We start from the raw sequence: 22,085 nt of genomic DNA on the forward strand, positions 1-22,085 counted from the left end.
CACCGCACCTGCCTCAAGTTTATTCCCTACGCTGCTGTGCACTACAATAAACGAGTCATGTGTTGAACCAGGCCATCGCAACGTTTGTAAAAGTCATGTTGGCCTCACAAACAACTTGCACATTTATGGAATGCACATGTTTTCGATTCACATAAATAAACTTGTTCTCATTTGGAGTCCTTATAGCAATATGAGTGCAGTCAATTGCGCCGATTACATTTGGGAATCCGGACATTGCTGCAAATTGCCTTTTGATATTGGCCTGTTCCCCAATAGTGTAAGGAAACTTTACATATCGATTTGTCATTTTAATAATCCGTTTCAAAACAGCAGGCATTAAGGAGCTCAGTGATGGCTGTGAAATCCCAGACCTATGTCAAATTAACAGAATTATAAGTTCCACATCAAGCTTTGCGCAGGAAAAAAAATAGTATCATCATATTGTTAACTTGCCCATCGGCTAACTCCTGCTGGTAACTCCCGGTTGCCAAAAATCCCAAAACTGACAGGAATTGGGGTGGTACCAGGTTGGCGCGGTTTCGTGTTGTTTGCCTTTGTAATGTTGGCCCCAATTCACCACACAGATCCAAAAGCATGGCTCTAGGGAATCTAAATCGGTTTATTAGCCAGTCATCATCGTGGGCTAGGAGATCTTTGCGGTCCATAAACACTCTTTCCCTCCTAAGTCTGCCATTGGCATAGTTCAATTCAATTCAATTCAATTTGATTTATATAGCACTTTTCACAATTTGCATCGTTCCAAAGCAGCTTTACAGGGGAAAAAAGGTAAAACACAGAACATGAATAGTTTAACTTGTTATAAAAAAGACCTAGTAAATAATATCTAATGTCAGCAGTCTCCCGGTGGTTTATTTTGCATTAAGTGAATGCTTGGCTGAAAAGTTGTGTCTTTAATCTAGATTTAAATTGGGCGAGTGTGTCTGATCCTCGAATAATATCAGGAAGGCTATTCCAGAGTCTAGGTGCTACGTATGAGAAAGCTCAACCCCCTTTGGTGGATTCAATTATTTTAGGTATTATCAAAAGTCCTGAGTTTTGAGATCTTAGAGAGCGTGATGGCTTGTAGTGTGATAGAAGCTCTGTTAGGCAGGTAGGGGCTAAACCCTTTAAGGCTTTATAAGTGATTAAAATAACTTTAAAGTAAATACGATACTTAATGGGTAGCCAGTGAAGGGTTGATCAAATTGGGGTTATGTGATCGTATTTTCTGGACCTGGTTAGAACTCTGGTAGCTGCATTCTGAACTAACTGTAGTTTGTTTATTGATGATGCAGGACAACCACTAAGTAGCACATTACAGTAGTCAAGTCTTGAGGTCATAAATGCATGAATAAGCTTCTCTGCGTCAGCAACACATAGAATATTTCCTAACTTGGCAACATTTCTTAGTTGGAAAAAGGCTGTTTTTGTGACATTTGAGATGTGATTTCGAAATGAGAGGTTGCTGTCTAATATAACGCCTAGATCTTTTACTGTATGTGTTGGAGTAACAGTACATCCTTCAACTTGCAGTTTATAATCAGAAATATTCGGTTTGCGTGTCTTTGGTCCGATAAGTAATATTTCTGTTTTATTAGAATTTAAAAGAAGGAAATTACAGGTCATCCAATGTTTTATATCTTCAATGCACTCTGCCAATTTGGATAGCTGGGAGGAATCATCTGGTCTTGATGAGATATATAACTGAGTATCATCTGCATAGCAATGGAAGCTAATTCCATGTTTTTTAATAATTTTTCCGAGGGGCAGCATGTATATGGAGAACAGCACGGGTCCCAGAACCGATCCCTGAGGTAATCCATAATTTACTTGCGTTAGATTTGATTATTCCCCATTTAAATGGACAAATTGATGTCTGTCTGACAAGTAAGATTATAGTGCCTGTCCCTCAATACAGATATAATTGTGTAAGCGATCTAGAAGTATGTTATGGTCTACGGTATCAAACGCAGCACTAAGGTAAAGCAGGACTAGGAGTGAGATGTTACCTTTATCTGATGCTATAAGCAGGTCATTTGTAATTTTAACGAGCGCAGTTTCAGTGCTATGATGCGGTTTAAAGCCTGACTGAAATATTTCGTGTATGTCGTTATTTTGTAAGAAAGAGCACAACTGAGTGGACACTACTTTTTCTAGTATTTTAGACAGGTATCGGAGTTTGAAATCTGTCTATAGTTTCCTAGTTCATTTGGATCTGAGTTTGGTTTCTTGATTAGAGGCTTAATGACGGCCATCTTAAAGGGACCTGGGACATGGCCTAGATTAATTGACGAGTTGATAATGTTATAAATGGGCTCAATTGCAACAGGTAGTAACTCTTTTAGTAATTTAGTTGGTATGGGGTCTAATAAGCAAGTTGTAGGTTTAGATGTTGCAATAAGTTTAATGAAATCTTCCTGTTTTATAGGTGAAAAACGCTGTAGCCTTTCTTTTGGAGCGATGGTTGGTGCTAATTCATAGGACAGACTTGGAGTTTTTACTATTTTGTTGCGAATGTTTTCGATTTTCTCTGTAAAAAATATCATGAATTCATTGCTACCGAGGTGCGGCGGAATATCCAGGTCAGTTGATGTCTGTTTTATTGTTAATTTAGCAACTGTGCTAAATAAAAACCTTGGATTGTTTTTGTTGGTTTCTATGAGGTTACGGAAGTGCTCAGCCTTTGCTGCTTTTAGTGCCTTTTTATAACAATTTGCACTCTCTTTCCACGCCATTTTAAAGACCTCTAATAGCGATTTTATCCATTTGCGCTCTAGTTTACGTGTTTCTCTTTTAAGGGCGCGAGTTGTGCTATTGTACCATGGTGTCCTCCAGCAATGCCAGCGCATCCATCATGCTGTAAATGCAGGGGTGTCACCGTAGTATTTATGTTTACAGCAATCACATTCAATCCTTTACACCTTGTCATACCAATCAGACAATGAGTGGTAGACCCATACGCCCACCCTTAGATCATTAGCAAATGAAAGTAAAATTAATTAAATTGATGCTTTTATTTGATAATTTATTACCCTTTATTTATATAAATTGGTATTGTGGACATGCATGTTTTATGATTAGGACGCATAATGAGGATTGAACGTGATTTGTATGTTTATGGTTATATGGATAGGTCTATATGCTAATTTTTTCAATTTCAATGTGTTTAATTTCATTAATCTACTGTCAATCCCTCAGCTCACCATCTGTTGTCGCTAAAACTGGTCAGTCTCCAAAATGTTTGTATGAATGGGTCTCCGTTTGCGTGCAGGTACGCAAATATTCCCATCAAGTTTGTTTTTATAAATCACAATTTATGCGTCTGATGTGGCGTACGCCTGTTTAAGTGCCTTTTTTGTGCATACGCAACTGTTATAAATGAGGCCCCTGGTCATGTCCCCACAAAGCCCAATTCTAATATCATTGAACTGGCTGCCTATTAATTTCTGAATAGACTTCAAAATCCTTCTAATAACTTGTCAAGCATTGAATGGTCTAGTGCCTCAGTATCTCTGTGAACTATTGTCAGATTACAATCCATCGCGCACACTGCTGGTCTGTTAATAGTTCATCAGTCCAAGCTCCGGTTCTGGCTGGATGCTCTTCCCAGTTCAGTCAGACACTTGTGATGATGGGCAATTCACCTGATGAAAATATTGTAAAAAGTGCTGTATAAATAAAATTGAATTTGAACTATGAGTAGGGTTCGCTATTCATGTTATGCATTCTGATTTCTTTACAGTGTTAAATGTGCTGTCTCATGGTCAACTTATTAAAAAACAAGTTGGACGTAGTACGTAGTATTTCTGTGCTCGAAACACTCCCCAAGTGTTCGTACAGGTTTCTGAAAGTTTTTCATCAACCATCGAGAGCGGGAGAAGGAGCATGCGCAAAAGTCACTTTCACTTGTGTGCAGGAGAGAGCGAGCACTATGTTAGTGAAGTTCAGCTGTGTTGTTTGTTTGCTGCATTTGGGTGATTAATGTTATATAAACAGTGGATATAACGCTGGATTTAGAGATCGTTTGAAACTGATAAATGGAGCGGAGTTCCCAGCGTTAAAAGATTCCGGACATGAACCGCATGTGGTAAGTGAAACTGATGTCTGTGTTCCCCTTCAGTCGGTCTCTCGACGTTGTGAGGGACTGACTGGGTTTGATCTTGAGAACCTACCTTCTCCGAGATAATTAATTATAAAACGCCAATGGGCATGGCGAATGGCACGCGCACACCGGCGGTCATTCACTCATTCTTTGTTCTTCGAAACTTGTGTTTGCTGATACTACACGCGATACTCGACTTCGAGAAAACTTTTAACCTGCTGGATTTATGACGCGGAGCAGCGGACTTCTCCTTTCGGGGGACTTCCCCTGGGCATTTCGGCAGAAGGCTACAGACCTTAAGAGGTAAGTCCCTCCGGCTGTCTGTAGCTGTATCCTTGGTTGCGACAGACTCGTCCCGGAGTCTGACGGCCATGATATCTGTGTCACTTGCTTGGGGCTCAAGCATGCTGAGGCAGGTTTCACTGATGCGGTATGTCCCGTGTGTGCGGACATAGCAATCAGGGTGTGCTACGTTCTTTTCGAGCGCTGCACCACCCCGTCTGTTTCCCAGGCGTGTTCAGCTGCCGCTTCGGCGAGGTTGACCGCTTTGGCGAGCGGCGGGGGTGATTTGGGGACTCCGATAGATGTTGCTCCGTCAACTTCACGCTCGCGGACCATCTATACCACTTCACGCTCACCTGGTTCGTCCCCTACGAGCGGCAGACGGCCGTCTCATAGTGGTAAGACTTCGCACACGGATGATGATACTATCTCTGTCACTGCGTCGGACAGCTGCCTGCTGGCATCGGATGTGGAAGACTACTCTGATCTCCTGTCGTCAGGCAGTCGAGCTCCGGAGGAGACTGACGCTGAGATGTCGGCCACGCTTTCCCGGGCAGCCGCGTGCATCAGGTTGCAGGGTGTAACACCACCCTCCCCGGAACGCTCGCGGCTAGATGCGCGGTTTCAGGGGCGTGGTCAAAATCCACGCCCCCTCCGTTACCATTCTTCCCGGAGGTGCATGACGAGCTCGCCAAGTCCTGGAATGCGCCCCTTTCGGCGCGTTTCAGGCCGGAGGGCTCGGTGGCTGTGACTTCCCTGGTTGGTGGGGCGGCTAGAGGCTATGTTGATGTCCCCCGGGTAGAACTGCAGTCGCGGGCCACTTGTGCCCGCAGACAGCTGCCACTTGGGGGGGGTCGACCTAAACTCCCGTCCAGAGCATGTAAGCTCTCTTCGACACTCGTGAAGGCTTGCAGTGCTGCTGAACGAACCGCCTCCGCTCTCCACGCCATAGCGCTCCTCCAGGTTTTTCAGGCGAAAGTCCTGAAGGATTTGGACGGCGGGAAGTATGAGTGAGTTGCGTACTGCCACAGACCTCGCACTACGAGCGACGAAGGCGACGGCACGTGCTCTGGGTCGGTCGATGTCCACAATGGTGATCCAAGAGAGGCATCTGTGGTTTAGTCTTGCGTAGATGAGCGGCGCCCAGAAGGCCCGCCTTCTGGATGCGCCCGTCTCGCAAGCAGGGCTGCTTGATGATACCGTGGAGACCGGCAGTTCTCCGCGGTCTGGAAGCAGACTGAGGCGATCGAACAGATCCTGCCACGCCGCAACGTGCCCGCCAACAGGTCGGCATGGTCTCGGGCGCAGCCTGCTTCCCACCAGCCCCGCCCTCCCGCGGCGGCCCTCCGGTTCCAGGACCCTCCCAAAGGACGACCCACCAGAGACATAGACCCCCGCAGAAGAGGGCATCTATTCCCCGTCAGCAGCCCGCCAAGAGGTCCTCTAAGCGGCCCTGACGGGATGAACCTGGGGGAGATTTTACTGGGCCCGATCCCGGCCTTTCCAACGCTGGATCGGAGAAGGACGCTGCCTGCCGCGCCCACATACTCACAAAGAGACAAATCTCCCCTGGGTTTTCCTCGACAGCACTCTCGTCCAGACGGTGTCTTGGATGGACCAGGCAGCCGACTGCAATCTCCCCCGGACGTTGCGTCAGGCAGCCGGAAGCAGGTAAACATACAGAGCCGTCAACCTCCCTGGGGTCCCCCCTATGCGAGGTGACCGCACTGTCAGCCACCGAACCAGCTTCCCCCGGCATGGTGAAGCAGATTGTCCCTCTGGTCCTGCTGTCGCGGTTCTTGGGCGCTTGGCAGCGCACCAGCAAGTCACACTGGATAGAGAGGACAATCCGTCTCGGTTACTCGATCCAGTTCGCCAGTCACCCCACAAGTTTCGGGGCATTCTGTACACCTCGGTGCGAGGAGAGAATATCCCGTGCTTCAGAGGAGGTTGCCGCCCTTCTGGCGAAGGGTGCGGTCGAACCCGTCCCTATAACAGAGATGTCGGCTGAGTTTTACAGCCCGTACTTCATCATGCCCAAAAAGGGCGGGGGGTTGCCATTTTGGATCTGCGCCTCCTGAACAAGCACCTTCACAAGCTTTTTACCAAACTAGTGGAGGCTGCATTAGCTGTAAAATTGCCAACACCTGTAAAATTGTGTTTTTCCATCTTAAAAATATATCTAAACTACGTCATATGCTGTCACCATCAGATGCAGAGAAGCTTATACATGCCTTTATGACATCAAGACTAGATTACTGTAATGCACTATTAGGTGGTTGCCCTGCAGGCCTATTACAAAAACTCCAACTGGTCCAAAATGCGGCAGCTCGAGTTCTTAAGCGTACAAAAAAGTATGAGCATATTAGCCCGGTTCTGTCAACCTTGCACTGGTTACCTGTAAAGCATCGCATTAACTTTAAAATCTTGCTTATTACCTATAAAGCCTTGCATGGTTTAGCTCCTCACTACTTGAGAGAACTTCTAACGTATTATAGTCCATCACGTGCACTACGCTCTCAGGTGTCAGGTCAGTTGGTAATACCTAGAATTTCAAAATCAAGTGCAGGCGGCAGATCATTTTCCTATCTAGAGCCTAAACTTTGGAACAGTCTTCCCTGCACTGTCCGGGAGGCAGACACACTCTGTCAGTTTAAATCTAGACTAAAGACGCATCTTTTTACTCTTGCATACACTAGACTATCATAATATATATATATTTCAAAGATCTAGGCTGCACTAGTTAGATCAACCGGAACCAGGGACACTTCCAATAACAACTGATGCATTTGTTGCATCAAAGAGTGCAGAACAGTACTCTACTCTCAGCCAGTCTTGTCTCATTGTTCCAAGGTTACCAGAGCGGGGCAGGACGCAGTCCAAGGTTACCGGAGCGGGCAGGGCGCAATCCATTCCCAGACCTGACAAATGCTGGACGAAGGACGTGGCGACTCTACAAAACTTCAGTCGCTATTAGATTATAAATGATAATTTTAAATCTAACTTTGTTTTTTATTTTGCCTTGTTGTGCAAGCACTGTCGAGCTTGTGCAGAGGCTGCAGTTTTTGCCAGAGGGGAGTTTTGGGTTCCTCGCCACCGTTTGCATACTGTTTTGCACTGTTTGCCTGGCCGGGGGGGCTGCTAGAATTTGATAGTCTTATTTAATTAACAATGCATATAGGAATTTATTGTGTGTCTGATATTTGACCTGTGTTTTGACTTCCATAACCTTTTATGTTTTACTTATAGTCAATGTTTTCTTGTACAGCTGCTTTGTAACAACGAAAATTGTAAAAAGCGCTATATAAAGCTGACTTGACTTGACTTAGCTCCTGTCAGGGAGCAAGGCGTGCGGGTGCTAAAATATCTCACCGACTGGCTTATCTTGGCACACTCGCGAGATGTGTTGTGCACGCACCGGGGCCTTGTGCTTCGGCACCTAGACCGTCTAGGCCTCCGGGTCAATCAGGAGAAGAGCAAGCTCTCCCCCGCGCAGAGCACCTCTTACCTCGGTATGGAACTAGACTCTGTCCGTATGTCAGCACGTCTCACCAACGAGCGTGCACAGTCAGTGCTGCGGTGTCTGAGGTTGATCAGTCAGAATCCCTCGACGCCGCTGAAGAATTTTCGGAGGCTCCTGGGGCACATGCGTCCTCGACGGGGGTAATCCCTCTCGGGTTGATGCACATGCGGCCGCTTCAGCACTGGCTACAGAGTTGGGTTCCCTGGACGGCGTGGCACGCCGGCACTAGGCGGATTACGGTAACGCCTCAGTGCCTTCGCACTCTCTTACCCTGGTCAGACTTGACCTTTTCTCCGAGCGGGGGTTCCGCTCGGACAGGTTTCGAGGCGTGTCGTGGTAACGACAGACGCCTCCCTGCAAGGGTGGGGTGCGGTGTGCAAGTGGGCACGCAGTATCGGGTCGGTGGACAGGTCCCCGACTGCTTTGGCATATCAACTGCCTAGAGTTGTTGGCAGTCCTTCTGGCACTGAGGAGGCTCCAGCCCCTCGTGCAGGACAAACACGTGCTAGTCCGGTTGGAAAGCACGACTGCCGTGGCGTACATCAATCGCAAGGCGGCATACGCTCACCGCAGTTATCACAACTCGCCCGACGCCTCCTCCTTTGGAGTCAGCAGGTGAAATCCCTGCGGGCCACGTTTCTTCCGGGCAACCTGAACCAGACAGCCGATGCGCTCTCTCGACAGTGTACTCCCCGCGGAGAGTGGTGACTCCATCCCCGTGCAGCCTGGCTCATGTGGGAAGCGGTTCGGCAGGCACAGGTGGACCTGTTGCCTCCCCGGACTCCAACCATTACCCACTATGGTATTCCCAGACCGAGGGTCCCCTCGGCACGGATGACCTAGCACACAGCTGGCCGCGGGACAAGCGGAAGTACGCCTTCCCCCCAGTGAGCCTCCTTGCACAGGTCCTGTGCAAGGTCAGGGAAAAGGGGCATCAGGTTCTGGTGAGTGGTGCCATACTGGCCCAACCAGACCTGGCCCTCGGATCTGGTAGATCTGACGACGGCCCCCCCTGGCCCATTCCCCTGACGAAGGACCTTCCGCAGGGGAAGGGCACGTTGTGGCACCCAAACGCAGGCCTCTGGAACCTCCATGCCTGGCCCCTGGACGGGATGAGGGCTTGCCCGTTAGCGGTCCGGGAGACTGTCTTACAGGCTAGAACCCCGCCTCTAGGCGGTTATACGCTTATAAGTGGCGCCAATTTGTCCTGGTGTTCTCCCCGGGAGGAGAACCCGCGGAGTTGCCTGATCGGATCAGTGCTGACCCGCAGGTAAGTATCCCCGTCAGCACAACCTGGTCACCAGGTTCCTCAGGAGCGCGAGAAGGGCCACCTTGGCCGCGCTCCGTACCCTCTTGGGACCCTAATGTGGTCCTACAGGGCCTTGGTACGGCCCTGGTGAGCCCCTAAGAATTGCCAATCTTCCTCAGTTGGATGAAAGATGCACTCTTTGTGGCGCTCACCTCCATCAAGAGGGTGGGGGACCTACAGGTATTCTCTGTGTCCCAAAGGTGCCTGGAACTCGGGATTGGTAATTCTCACGTGGTCCTGAGATCCTATCCCGACGACGTGCCCAAGCTTCCCACTACTCCCTTCCGGGACCAGGTGGTGAACCTGCAGGTGCTCCCCTCCGGAGAGAAAGACCCAACCTTTTTATGTGTTGTGTCCAGTACGCGCGCTGCGCCTCGGACTGGACCGCACACAGAGCCTCAGAAGCTCTGAGCAGCTCTTTGTCTGTTCTGGGAGACGGCACCCAGGGGGGGCTGTCTCCAAACAGAGGTGGCGCACTGGGTACCAATCCCAGGATCGCCGTACCCGCTGGCAGTGAGAGCCCACTCCACTCGTGGGCACTGGCACAGGGCGCCTCTCTGGCAGACATTTGTAGAACTGCGGGTTGGGCTACGCCCAGTACCTTCACGAGATTTTACAATCTCCACGTGGAACCAGTTGCAGCACATGCCCCTAAACGCCGCCAACGTTTAGGGTGGGCTCCTGGTTTGGGTGTACGCCTGCGAAAGCGCCTTCTCCCCTCACCAGGTGAGACTAGTGCGCTATTGTAGCCTACCTACTTTCCCCTCTCGGGCGAAGTATAGGCATTCCATCCATCACTAAGCATTGCACTTGGTAACAGACTGAGCGGAGCCGTCTGTTAGAACCAGGTCCGTTATAGGTAGAGTCATCCCTGCTCAGGCAGACCCCTGTATTAGGACTAGTGCCCCATACGTAGTGACTCCCCTCTGGGTCGTCCCGTGTGTTGAATTCCTCACTCAGGATTTCCCGATTGGTGAATCTGTGACCTCCCCGCCGGTGGTAATCCCACCTGGATTGTCCCCCTATTCGGGCTAACACCTTTCCGCATGTTGTTCTCCCCGCCGGGAGACCATGTCATGTCTCCACATGTACCTCCCCTCCAGGTAGGATGTGGCCTCCGTAACACACTCTTCTAAGAGGAGAGCAGTGTTTCCCCAGTGTTCGGCTCCGGACAGCTCCTCGCTACTAGAGGCGTACGCCACTGTCCGTGAGGCCGTCAGAAGAGGCTTCTCAGTATGACCAATACTATATGACTGGAAGATTACGTCTCGCGGTAGCACTCTTGTGACTCGCTAGCCCAGTCAGGGTCGCTCCGCTAGAGGTCGTGATATCGGTGCAAGCGCTGTGGCGTTTAAGATTGATCCCCAGTCAGTCTCTCACAACGTCGAGAGACCGACTGAAGGGGAACGTCTCGGTTACGTCTGTAACCTCGGTTCCCTGATGGAGGGAACGAGACGTTGTGACTTCATGCCACAACGCTGCACCGAATCACTGCAGTGAACGGGAGTGCCCTCTCAGGTTCCTCAGTACAAGGGTGAGTGAATGACCGCCGCCATCTTCCTTTATACCCGTATGCACGGGGCGGAGACTGGCGTGCGCGTGTCATTCGCCAAGCCCATTGGCGTTTTATAATTAATTATCTCGGAGAAGGTAGGTTCTCAAGATCAAACCCCAGTCAGTCTCTCACAACGTCTCGTTCCCTCCATCAGGGAACCGAGGTTACAGACGTAACCGAGACGTTTTCATGTTTATATTGTTTTCCACAAACCCATTTGTATGCCCTCAAAACACTTGAAAATGACATGAGTTAAGGTAATTGTTTTATTGAGCTTTTGTGTACTTTGGAAGCTTCAGAAAGGTACAGGCACCATATTCTGCTATTGTAAGGACAGAAAATATATCTATTATCCATGTTAATTCTGACAAGAAAAACAATTACATGAGCTTGTGACATGACGGTAAACTATCACTTTAATACTGTATATATATATACTGTATAAAGGTAGACAGAAAAAAGGGCATATGACATTTTGTTATTCTGAGCTTGACAGTCTCCAATGGTGCAGCTGGTGTAATTTTGTATGAAAGGAAGCATGGGAACATCTGTCCTGAAAGAATCCTGCAGGATTTACCTGGAGCATAGACTTGCAGGGAAGGTCTAACAGGGGATGCAATCCCATGTTACCACTGAGCCTACCCAGTCTGGGGTTGCAGTAGGATCTGTATTTCAGAAAATTGCTTGAAGGCAAGCATTTTGGACCCGATGAGATGGCATGGGCTGATGTAGAGCAGGGGTTGGGCAAAAGGGTTTTTAGCTTTGAAGTGATGCAGAGACTTGTTGAAGATCCACAACTGCCTGCATTAAGCCAAAACAATGTGAGATGGCTCCCTCCATTCAAACTCTTGATTGTAAATGTTAACATTTTCGGTATTACCTGCATTACTGAGACATTACAAATTGTCTATTAAAGTAGGTAGACTGTACCTTGCAGCTCCACAGCAAAAGGTTTGAAATCATGGTTGAAAGGGCTGTGCCATGGATATGAATGCAGAATCCCATCCAATATACCCCTAAAATACATTTAATCCACAGTTGATCTACAGTTAATTATTATTCATTATAATATACCCAGAACTCATAATATTAGTTTGTAACTATAGTGCAATTGAAATTATTCTGATCTAATTATTTCAATATGAAAAATCATTAGAAAGCTTTGCAAATGGGTTTAATATTAATGGTTACATGCAACATCTTTAACTACCTGTTTCGTGCCGAGTCCCTGAAGCCCTTCGCAAACGGATTTCTCTCAATCTTCAATTTTGTTATCTTACACATAGCAGAAAATATGTCAGAACTAATGTTTCTCCATTTCTCAATACAAAAAAATGTTTCCATGAAACATGACAACTTGGCACCCTATTTTATTGCTTTCTGTCCCTAAAAAGATTTGAAGATCTGAGTCTTTTGGGAATAATTTTAGCATAACGTAATCATGCTGTTTAAGTTAAAGTTATTTCGGTGTTCCACACCCCCTTTACTCTCTGTTCATATCCTGGTTCAGTTAAATGAAAGATGCCAGGTCTTCAATATGATCTCAGATCCACAAATAAGAAAATAAAATGTATTGACCATCTAAAGCTTAATCTTTTGACATTCTGGTCTAAGTTTATAGTACTTCAGGAGAGAATAAAGAGAAGTGTTTTATGATCTATTACCTGTTGGTTCTGATAGGCTGTAACAGTAGTAAACAGAGTCTCAGGAAAGGTAAAAGTGTGCACGCCTTCTGCTGGCTGTGATGGATGCATCTGTGACAGGTTCATCTGAGGACTGTGCTTAGTAATGTGTATGCGTGGCTTGTACTTGTTCATGGACTGCAGGATGATCTAAATTTCAAATTGCATTAGACACATTTTATGTGCTAAATAAATTGTTGCATTGTTGTGGTGATATGCAGTAAATAAGAAGAAACTCACATGGCCATTCTCATCTCTTTCATTGTTAGTGAGTTTAACACGGTCAAAGCTGATCACCTGTTGCATCCACTTCTCTCCTGAACATGGTGAGTCGGGATGTATGTACAAACGGGTGGTGATAAGAGAATGATCTGTGTTTCCAGTTACAATCCATTGTGAGCTGTGATACAGATACCTGTGGGATACAATATATTAATGTAATATAAAACAAAAATATTTAATATTACAGAAAAATATGATACTTTCATATGGTGGTCAGTAAATACTAAACAATAAATAAAAAACAACCAAGTCAGAGAACACCATAGCAATTCTGAAATTGAAAGGAATCAGAAAAGGAAGAAAGTTTTTGTACAGCAATAGAAATTATATTTTCCTGCTAAACATACGTTTGCTTCTTCAGATTTGTAATTTGTTTAGTCATTTTTACATGTATATTTGTATTAAAGTCTTGCTCAGTTTATAGTACCTGTATCGTTTTGAATCCACAGGCATGATGTCCATGGCGATGTAATATTGCTGAAATGGATCCAGATTGTGAACTTTAACTCGGATAGAGGGGAACATTCTCCTGAAAAATTTGTAAAACAGATACACAAACACACAAACGAAAAACATTTAAATCAATCTTGCAGCTGTGAAAATAAATCTGCATTGTGTCTCCTTTTGAACTTTTATAAAATATTATAATATAGTAGTCTTTGGCCACTAAAATAATTTTCCTAAAATGTATTCTCCTAATGTAAATATCAATGGGAATCTACTTGAGATATATTTTATTCATAATAATTTCTAGAGGGAGGGGTCTAATAATTGTGGCCAGTGTTTATTAGAGGAAAAACATAAAAATATATAAACCCTATTTCATGGACAATGGTAAAATTGTATTTAAAACAAAATACAAAGATTTGCTAATTTCATAAACCCACATGTTATTTACAACAGAACGTTAAAATAAAATGTTTAAACTAAGGAAACATGATTGATTAAAAATGTAGGGAGGTAGACTCAAGTCAAGTCAGCTTTATTTATATAGCGCTTTTTACTATTTCCATTGTTTCAAAGCAGCTCTACGAGATGTGCAAAACATATAAGGTTAAAACAGAGGTCCAATATCAGACAGACTATAAATTCCTATATGCAGTGTTAATTAAATAAAACTATAAAATTCGAGCAGCCCCCTCAGCCAGGCAAACAGTGCAAAACAGTATGCAAATGGTGGCATGGAAACAGAAACTCCATTGGAGGAGAAAAAAACCTCAGAGGGAAACCAAGCCTAACCAGGGGATTCCAGTTCCCCTCTGGCAAAAGCTGCAGCCTCTGCACAACAAGGCAAAATAAAAAAATAGATTTAATATTATCATTAATAATCTAATAGCTGCTGAAATTTTGTAGAGTCGCCACGTCCTTTGTCCTGCTCTATCAGCACAGCTTTTGTAGGTCTGGGAATGGACTGCGTCCTGCCCGCTCTGGTAACCTTGGACTGCGTCTTGCCCGCTCTAGTAACCTTGGAACAATGAGATAAGACTGGCTGAGAGTAGAGTACTGTTCTGTGTAGCGGTGTCTATTCTGCGTTGTGTAATAAATTGGATCTCAAAACTCGAAAATCCTTGCCATCACGTCCCCATTTATTGAATCTGGATAACACATAAACAGGCAAATGGAGGATTTGTGCAGCAAATGAGCAGCGCGCAGCAGCAATGCACGACGCGCTGCCAGATCACATGCAGACTGGGGTTTATATTTTTACAAAAACACATTTTTAAGAACACAATACAATAAATAATATACCTGGATAACACAAACAGGCAAATGGAGGATTTGTGCAGCAAATGAGCAGCGCGCAGCAGCAATGCACAACGCTGATAAAGATATAAATAGCAATATTTTGTTGAGCGAAATAGTTAAATATAAAAGCTTATCAACCACACATAACTGTACAACACAGAGGGACTTAAAGTTAGAGTTATACCAATCGATTTTATGAAATATAAATCTAATTGAGTCACTACTAAAATATCTGCGACTTACTGCTGCCAGATCACATGCAGACTGGGAAGACGCTAAGTGTGCAAACTCCCCAAATCAGCATGGATGCCATAAACTCACAGGAAATCCATACATGATCATGGTATTACCAACTAAGCGGACGCCTGAGAGCGTAGTGCACGTGAAGGACTGTAATACAAGAGAAGTTCACTCAAGTAGTGAGGAGCTAAACCATGCAGGGCTTTATAGGCAATAAGCAAGATTTTAAAGTGAATGCGATGCTTTATAGGTAACCAGTGCAAGGTTGACAGAACCGGGCTAATATGCTCATACTTTTTTGTACATGTAAGAACTCGAGCTGTCGCATTTTGGACCAGTTAGCATTTTTGTAATAGGCCTGCGGGGCAATCACCTAATAGATCATTACAGTAATCTAGTCTTGATGTCATAAAGGCATGAATTAGCTTCTCTGCATTTGATGGTGACAGCATATGAAGTAGTTTAGATATCACAGAAGTAATGATGGGCAGAGGTTAACCAATATATCTCCAAACTGTGGAATTTAACAGCAAGTGTTGTGGCATGAAGGACACAACGTCTCGATCCCTCCATCAGGGAACAGAGGTTACATACATAACCGAGACGTTCCCTTTCTGTCTGTCTCTCGACGTTGTGTCGAACCGACAGATGGGGTTCCTATGGAAAACGCCACAGCACTGTGCCGCGTCACAATCACTAGCAAAGCAACGCTGACTGGCCTGGGCGTGTCAGACGTGAGCGCTATTGCAAAATTGTAACCATTCGGTGGACAGGCAAGGGGTCCCAGAGCTTTGGCAAAGATGAAAAGCCCCTGCCCTCGGCCACCACAGACGGAGGCCTAGTTTCTCTAATGGCGAGAAGCCATCCGCTACCGTAGGGCCACTGGGTAAGCACCGTTCCCTCAATGGCGATGTGCGCTACAGTGACTACTTCACGCCGTAGGAGGGAATACAGTGGAGACACCAACATGGTCTCACGGGTAGGGGAGAACTCATGGGAGGTATATTTTGATTAAAATGCCGCAAGGTGGATGTCTACCTGGAGGAGGTCATGGGTTGCCACGAGGGGAACCATCTCATGAGGATACATCAGACAGAACCACCCTGTTGGGGGGTTACTACGTGTGGGGTACTAGGTCCGGTTAGAGCTATACATGGATAACTCAGCTGATACCCGCTGCTCCCCCCAGCCCGCTGCCATGAGTGCTTAGTGATGGATGGACTGCCTATTCTTCACCCGTGGGGGGAAAAAGGAGGCAGAAAATAGCACACTGACCCACCTAAGGAGGAAGCAAGGCGCTTTTCGCAGGCGTACCCCTACCTGCCGCCGGTCAAGTCAAGTCAAGTCAGCTTTATTTATATAGCGCTTTTTACAATTTTCATTGTTACAAAGCAGCTGTACAAGAAAACATTGACTATAAGTAAAGCATAAAAGGTTATGGAAGTCAAAACACAGGTCAAATATTAGACACACAATAAATTCCTATATGCAGAGTTAATTAAATAAGACTATCAAATTCTAGCAGCCCCCCCGACCAGGCAAACAGTGCAAAACAGTATGCAAACGGTGGCGAGGAACCCAAAACTCCATTGGAGGAGAAAAAAAACCTCAGAGGGAGACCAGGCCTAACCAGGGGAATCCAGTTCCCCTCTGGCTTGACAGTGCTTGCACAACAAGGCAAAATAAAAAACAAAGTTAGATTTAAAATTATCATTAATAATCTAATAGCGACTGAAGTTTGGTAGAGTCGCCACGTCCTTCGTCCAGCATTTGTTAGGTCTGGGAATGGATTGCGCCCTGCCTGCTCCGGTAACCTTGGACTGCGTCCTGCCCGCTCTGGTAACCTTGGAACAATGAGAAAAGACTGGCTGAGAGTAGAGTACTGTTCTGCACTCTTTGATGCATCAAATGCATCAGTTGTTATTGGAAGTGTCCCTGGTTCCGGTTGATCTAACTAGTGCAGCCTAGATCTTTGAAATATATATATTATGATAGTGTAGTGTGTGCAAGATTAAAAAGATGCGTCTTTAGTCTAGATTTAAACTGACAGAGTGTGTCTGCCTCCCGGACAGTGCAGGGAAGACTGTTCCAAAGTTTAGGCGCTAGATAGGAAAAGGATCTGCCGCCTGCACTTGATTCAGAAATTCTAGGTATTACCAACTGACTAGACGCCTGAGAGCGTAGTGCACGTGATGGACTATAATACGTTAGAAGTTCTCTCAAGTAGTGAGGAGCTAAACCATGCAACGCTTTATAGGTAATAAGCAAGATTTTAAAGTTTATGCGATGCTTTACAGGTAACCAGTGCAAGGTTGACAGAACCGGGCTAATATGCTCATACTTTTTTGTATGCGTAAGAACTCGAGCTGCCGCATTTTGGACCAGTTGGAGTTTTTGTAATAGGCCTGCAGGGCAACCACCTAATAGATCATTACAATAATCTAGTCTTGATGTCATAAAGGCATGTATAAGCTTCTCTGCATCTGATGGTGACAGCATATGACGTAGTTTAGATATATTTTTAAGATGGAAAAACGCAAGTTTACAGGTGTTGGCGACCTGGTTCTCAAATGACAGAGTACTATCGAATATAAAGCCAAGATTCTTAACTATTGATGGATGTTCCATAAAACCCTCATCTTTAGCTAAGCAGTATTCTTGGTGGTTACGTAGGGCGGTTTTTGGTCCGATAAGTAACACTTCCGTTTTGTCCGAGTTCAGTAATAAAAAATTGCTACTCATCCACTTTTTTATATTGACTATGCATTCCACTATTCGATGGAATTGCTGTGTTTCATGAGGCTTCGAGGAAATATAAAGTTGCGTATCATCAGCATAACAGTGAAAGCTTACTCAGTGTCGCTTTATTATATCTCCTAGAGGTAGCATGTATAATGCGAAGAGCATAGGCCCTAAGACTGAGCCCTGTGGTACACCGTACTGGACTTTCGATTTGCGTGATACCTCATTGTTTTTTGCTACATATTGAAAACGGTCGCATAAATAAGATCTAAGCCATTTCAAAGCTATTCCCTTAATACCGACATCATTTTCGAGTCTATGTAGGAGCATGCTGTGGTCAATGGTGTCAAATGCAGCACTAAGATCTAGCAGCACCAATAAGGAGATACAACCTCGCTCGGACGCCATAAGCAGATAATTTGTAACTCTAATCAGAGCAGTCTCTGTACTGTGATGTGCTCTAAATCCAAACTGGAAATCTTCATTAATCTCATTCCTTTGGAGGAAGGAGCATATTTGAATTGAGACTACTTTTTCCAAACTTTAGATAAGAAAGGTAGATTCGAAATAGGTCTGTAGTTAACTAGTTCTCCAGGGTCCAGATGGGTTTTTTTGACAAGGGGCCTTATAACAGCCACCTTATATGCTTAAGGCATATGTCCTAATGTCAGAGATGAGTTAATAATGCTAAGTAGAGGATCTATAATTTCTGGGAGCATCTCTTTCAGTAGAATTGTAGGTATAGTGTATAACATGCATGAAGTTGATTTAGATGATCTAATGATTTTAGAGAGTTCATCGTGATCTATAGTAGAAAATAAACGTAATTTCTCTTTAGATGCGCTGTAGACAGTCGTTTGTTCAGCGGGATTCACTTCTGGTTGCATAGTTGTAATTTTTTCTCTAATATCTTGGATTTCATTTGTGAAATAGTTCATAAAATCATCACTGCTATGCTGGTATACAGAATCAGAAGACGCTGACGATTAATTTTTGGTTAATTTAGCCACTGTTTCAAATAAAAACCTAGGGTTATGCTGGTTTTCTTCTATTAGTGATGAAAGATAGGCAGATCTAGACGTTTTTAGGGCTTTCCTGTATTTTTTAATACTATCCTTCCAGGCAGTACGAAATACCTCTAATTTAGTTTTCGTAAAGTTGCGCTCCATTTTTCGTGCCGCTTTCTTTAGAGCCTGAGTGTGTTCGTTATTCCACGGTGTCGGTCTGTCATTTTTAATCTTCTTTAAGCGCAGAGGAGCAACTACGTCTAGCGTTTCCGAGAAAGTGGCATTAATATTTTCAATGGTAAAGTCAAGATCTTCAACGTTATTACTCATGCTAGAGATTTGAGACAATTCAGGCAAATTATCAAGAAACGAACCTTTTGTAGTCGAAGTTATTGTTCTACAATATTTATAACTTGGAGTTTGATTTGCCACCATTGAGTAGTGAAGCAAGCATGATACCAGATAATGATCCGAAATGTCTTCGCTCTGCTGAAGGATTTTTACGTCGCCCACGTTTATACCGTAAGACAATATTAAATCTAAAGTATGATTACGAAGGTGAGTAGGTCCTGACACATGTTGACTAACGCCCATGGAGTTAAGAGTGTCTTTAAAAGCCATTCCTAAAGCATCTGTATCATTATCTACATGAATGTTAAAGTCACCAACAATAAGGACTCTGTCTGCAGACAGTACTAGTTCTGAGAAGAACCCACCAAATTCTTTAATAAAATCTGTGTGGTGCCCTGGAGGCCTATATACGATAGCCAGAATAAATTTTAAAGATGTTTTGTCCTTAGTATTAGGTATTGATGCATCAAGTACCATGACTTCAAAAGAATTGTATTTAGGATTAGACTTCTGGGAAATGCTAAAAGAGTTACGGTAAAGTGCAGCAACACCTCCCCCTGTGCCTTTTAGGCGAGGCTCGTGTTTATAATAATAATCTTGGGGGACAGACTCATTTAAAGCAATATAATCATCTGGCTTTAGCCATGTTTCTGTTAGACAGAGCATGTCTATTTTATGATCTGTTATCATATCGTTAATAAAAAGTGCTTATTAGAGAGAGATCTAATATTTAGCAATCCGAGTCGAAACAGTTGATTATCTGTATTATGTTCATGTTTAGTTAGTTTAACGTTAATTAAATTACCTTTGAGAGGTTTACGCATTATTTTATGTTTGCTAGTCCGGGTGACAGACCCAGTCTCTATTTTATGATGTTTGGGAGAAAGTATTATCGCATGTTGTGTATTTAGTGTGTTCTGCAACGTGAGTTTGACACAAACTCACGTCTTGACTCGAACTGACACCAGTTCCACGCAAAGGTTGTAGAACCTTGTGAAGGTGTTGGGCGATGCCAGAGAGGCGCTCCGTACCAGTGCCCACGAGGAGGCGACACCCCTAGTGGAGTGTGTCCTCACTGCTAGTGGGCACGGGCGGTCCTGAGATCGGTACGCCGTAGTGAGGGTGTCCACGATGCAGTGCGGCAATCTCTGTTTGGAGACAGCCCTCCCCTTTTGCTGACCTCCGAAACAGACAAAGAGCTGCTCAGAGCTCCTGAAGCTCTGCGTGCGGCCCACGTAGGCAAGGCAAGTTTATCTAATATATTTCATACACAATGGTAATTCAAAGTGCTTAACATAGAAGAAATTTAAATATCTACTACGTATGGGGTACCATAAAAATGGTATGGATCTGCATAAGTCAGGAATCTTCAGTCACATCTATGTACATTATTTGAATACGATAAGAGACTAGTGTCAAACTCACTGTATTACATACAGTACATGTATTACATGCTGCGCCTAACTAATCTGCATTTTTTCTTTAAACTTAAGGTTTTCTAAAAACTATGTAATTTTTCGACCTTGAAATAATAGACGAATCATACTGCCGCTGCTACCTGAGCAGCCTCCTAGCAGTTATAACCGCACTCTATATATATTTTATAATGAGTTATAAAATATAACAGCAGCTTACATTTTACTAGTTGATTAGTGTAAATTCCAAAAAGTGTACTACAGTATTACAGAGAATAAACAGAAAAAATAAATTAATAATTCTCAATATTTCAAATTCAATAAAAATAACAAAACAAAATCATATTTTACAAGTCAGAGTAACCAGGCAGGAAGCGGATCCACATGCAGTACAACATTTAATAAGACGACGACGACACACCTGGGTTGACATTAACAAAGAACCAATAGAAAACAGGACTACAAAATATGACAGGACAGGAAGTAACATAAAAGTCCACAACACATGGGGCAAGCACAGACTAGATCATGACAACTGGTAGCCCACTGAAGCTGAGCAGGGCTGAGCCTGTTTATTACTTGGATGGGAGGACCTCTCCTAGCAAAATCCACCTTAAAGTTCTGATGGATGGTTAAAGCTGACGAATGTGTTCCCAAAGCATTGTGATTTAAGCAGCTCTTAAAATTCCCTGTGGATCTACACACTGACACCAACCAACACTAAACAAAGAAACCTGCATGACAACCGCAAAATTACACCTAAACTTTATCAAATGTAATATTACAGAAAACATTATCATTATTAATCAATAAACAAATGAATACTTGTTGAATACACAAATTGTTAAATTAATAAATAGTTTATTGGCAGCATATTGTAATGCAGTATTTTGCTTAGTTATCTTCAGTTATCGTAAATAATTCCTTAAACTTTAACTTAATCAGTCTATGTAGATGTTACAACGTGAGGCAAAGTCTCTGCCAGATTATGTTGAATGTTGTGACACAATAAAAAATTGTTACAAAAATGTAAGTAATTTGGACAAAAAGATAAATATTATTCAGTACACAGTGTGAAAATAATGTGATACATGTCTCATTCAATAACTAATTCATTAGGCTATGTGAAGTTTTTTGTTACTTTTAACAATTGTTATAACAGTATGAGCTCAGGCCTACTTTGAGAAAATGACTACTATTCATCTTAATAATTATGTGTTTTAAATGGCTATTCCATGCAAAGAAGTTTTACAGTACAGAACAGTCATGTTGGCTAATGTAATTTAAATAAGGAGAACAAATATTTAATTTTCAAATTGGAGTTAAATATAAAGTTTTAACTTTGTCACTCTTCTTAAATATACATGTTTTGAGTTGCATTACTTATTAAAACTGGTGATTACAGTAGCCTACTTAATGTATAGAGTGCAGGGTTTACTGCATTGGAAATATTTAATTAAATATTTGTAATTAATATTAATTACCTGCCAGTCTTAGTGATGATCATCTCGGTTCCTATTTCATGAAATGTCCTCCACAGATCAGAGCCCTGAAGATCCACTCGCACTTCTCTCGCAGACTTACGTTTGGTTCTCGTGAGTTTTCTTCGTGTCTCAGTGATTTTTATATTTTTGTCGTTTTGTATTTCTACAGAAATCAACGAAAAATAAACGAATATTCGTTTAACACAAGAAGTAAAACATACATCTTGGACATTATAGTAAACTAACCCTGCTCGTTGATGACAGATGGTGTATCTTTATCACTGTCTGACATACACTGCAGAGTTTCATTCGTTATTTTCTCACAACTTTTTACCAAATACTCCACCGAAAACGCGTGAGCGCGA

At 43.8% G+C, this 22,085-nt stretch overlaps 1 protein-coding gene across 1 annotated transcript; it reads right to left on the reverse strand.

Moving 5' to 3' along the window:
- Window positions 1-11,020: 11,020 nt before the first annotated feature.
- Window positions 11,021-21,877, reverse strand: tbx22 (T-box transcription factor 22). Its single transcript, XM_079479384.1, has 7 exons — window positions 21,721-21,877; window positions 13,163-13,264; window positions 12,694-12,868; window positions 12,436-12,603; window positions 11,982-12,046; window positions 11,702-11,787; window positions 11,021-11,572 (listed from the first exon to the last, which is right to left on the reverse strand). The coding sequence occupies exons 1-7, from the start codon at window positions 21,741-21,743 to the stop codon at window positions 11,250-11,252; spliced, it is 942 nt and encodes a 313-aa protein (XP_079335510.1). The 5' UTR covers window positions 21,744-21,877; the 3' UTR covers window positions 11,021-11,249.
- Window positions 21,878-22,085: the final 208 nt, after the last annotated feature.

This window comes from Barbatula barbatula (genome assembly GCF_947034865.1).
Source record: "Barbatula barbatula genome assembly, chromosome: 18".
NCBI classification, from domain to species: Eukaryota; Metazoa; Chordata; class Actinopteri; order Cypriniformes; family Nemacheilidae; genus Barbatula; species Barbatula barbatula.

Bases quoted from the DNA above. Each gene is read 5' to 3' on its own strand.
- tbx22 (XM_079479384.1), bottom strand. From the start codon at position 21,743: ATGATCATCACTAAGACTGGCAG. The intron at 12,869-13,162 runs GTACTATAAACT...TGTATCCCACAG, and splicing joins GTGGATTCAAAACGATACAG to GTATCTGTATCACAGCTCAC. The intron at 11,788-11,981 runs GTAGTTAAAGAT...AATGTATTTTAG, and splicing joins AGGGACTCGGCACGAAACAG to GGGTATATTGGATGGGATTC.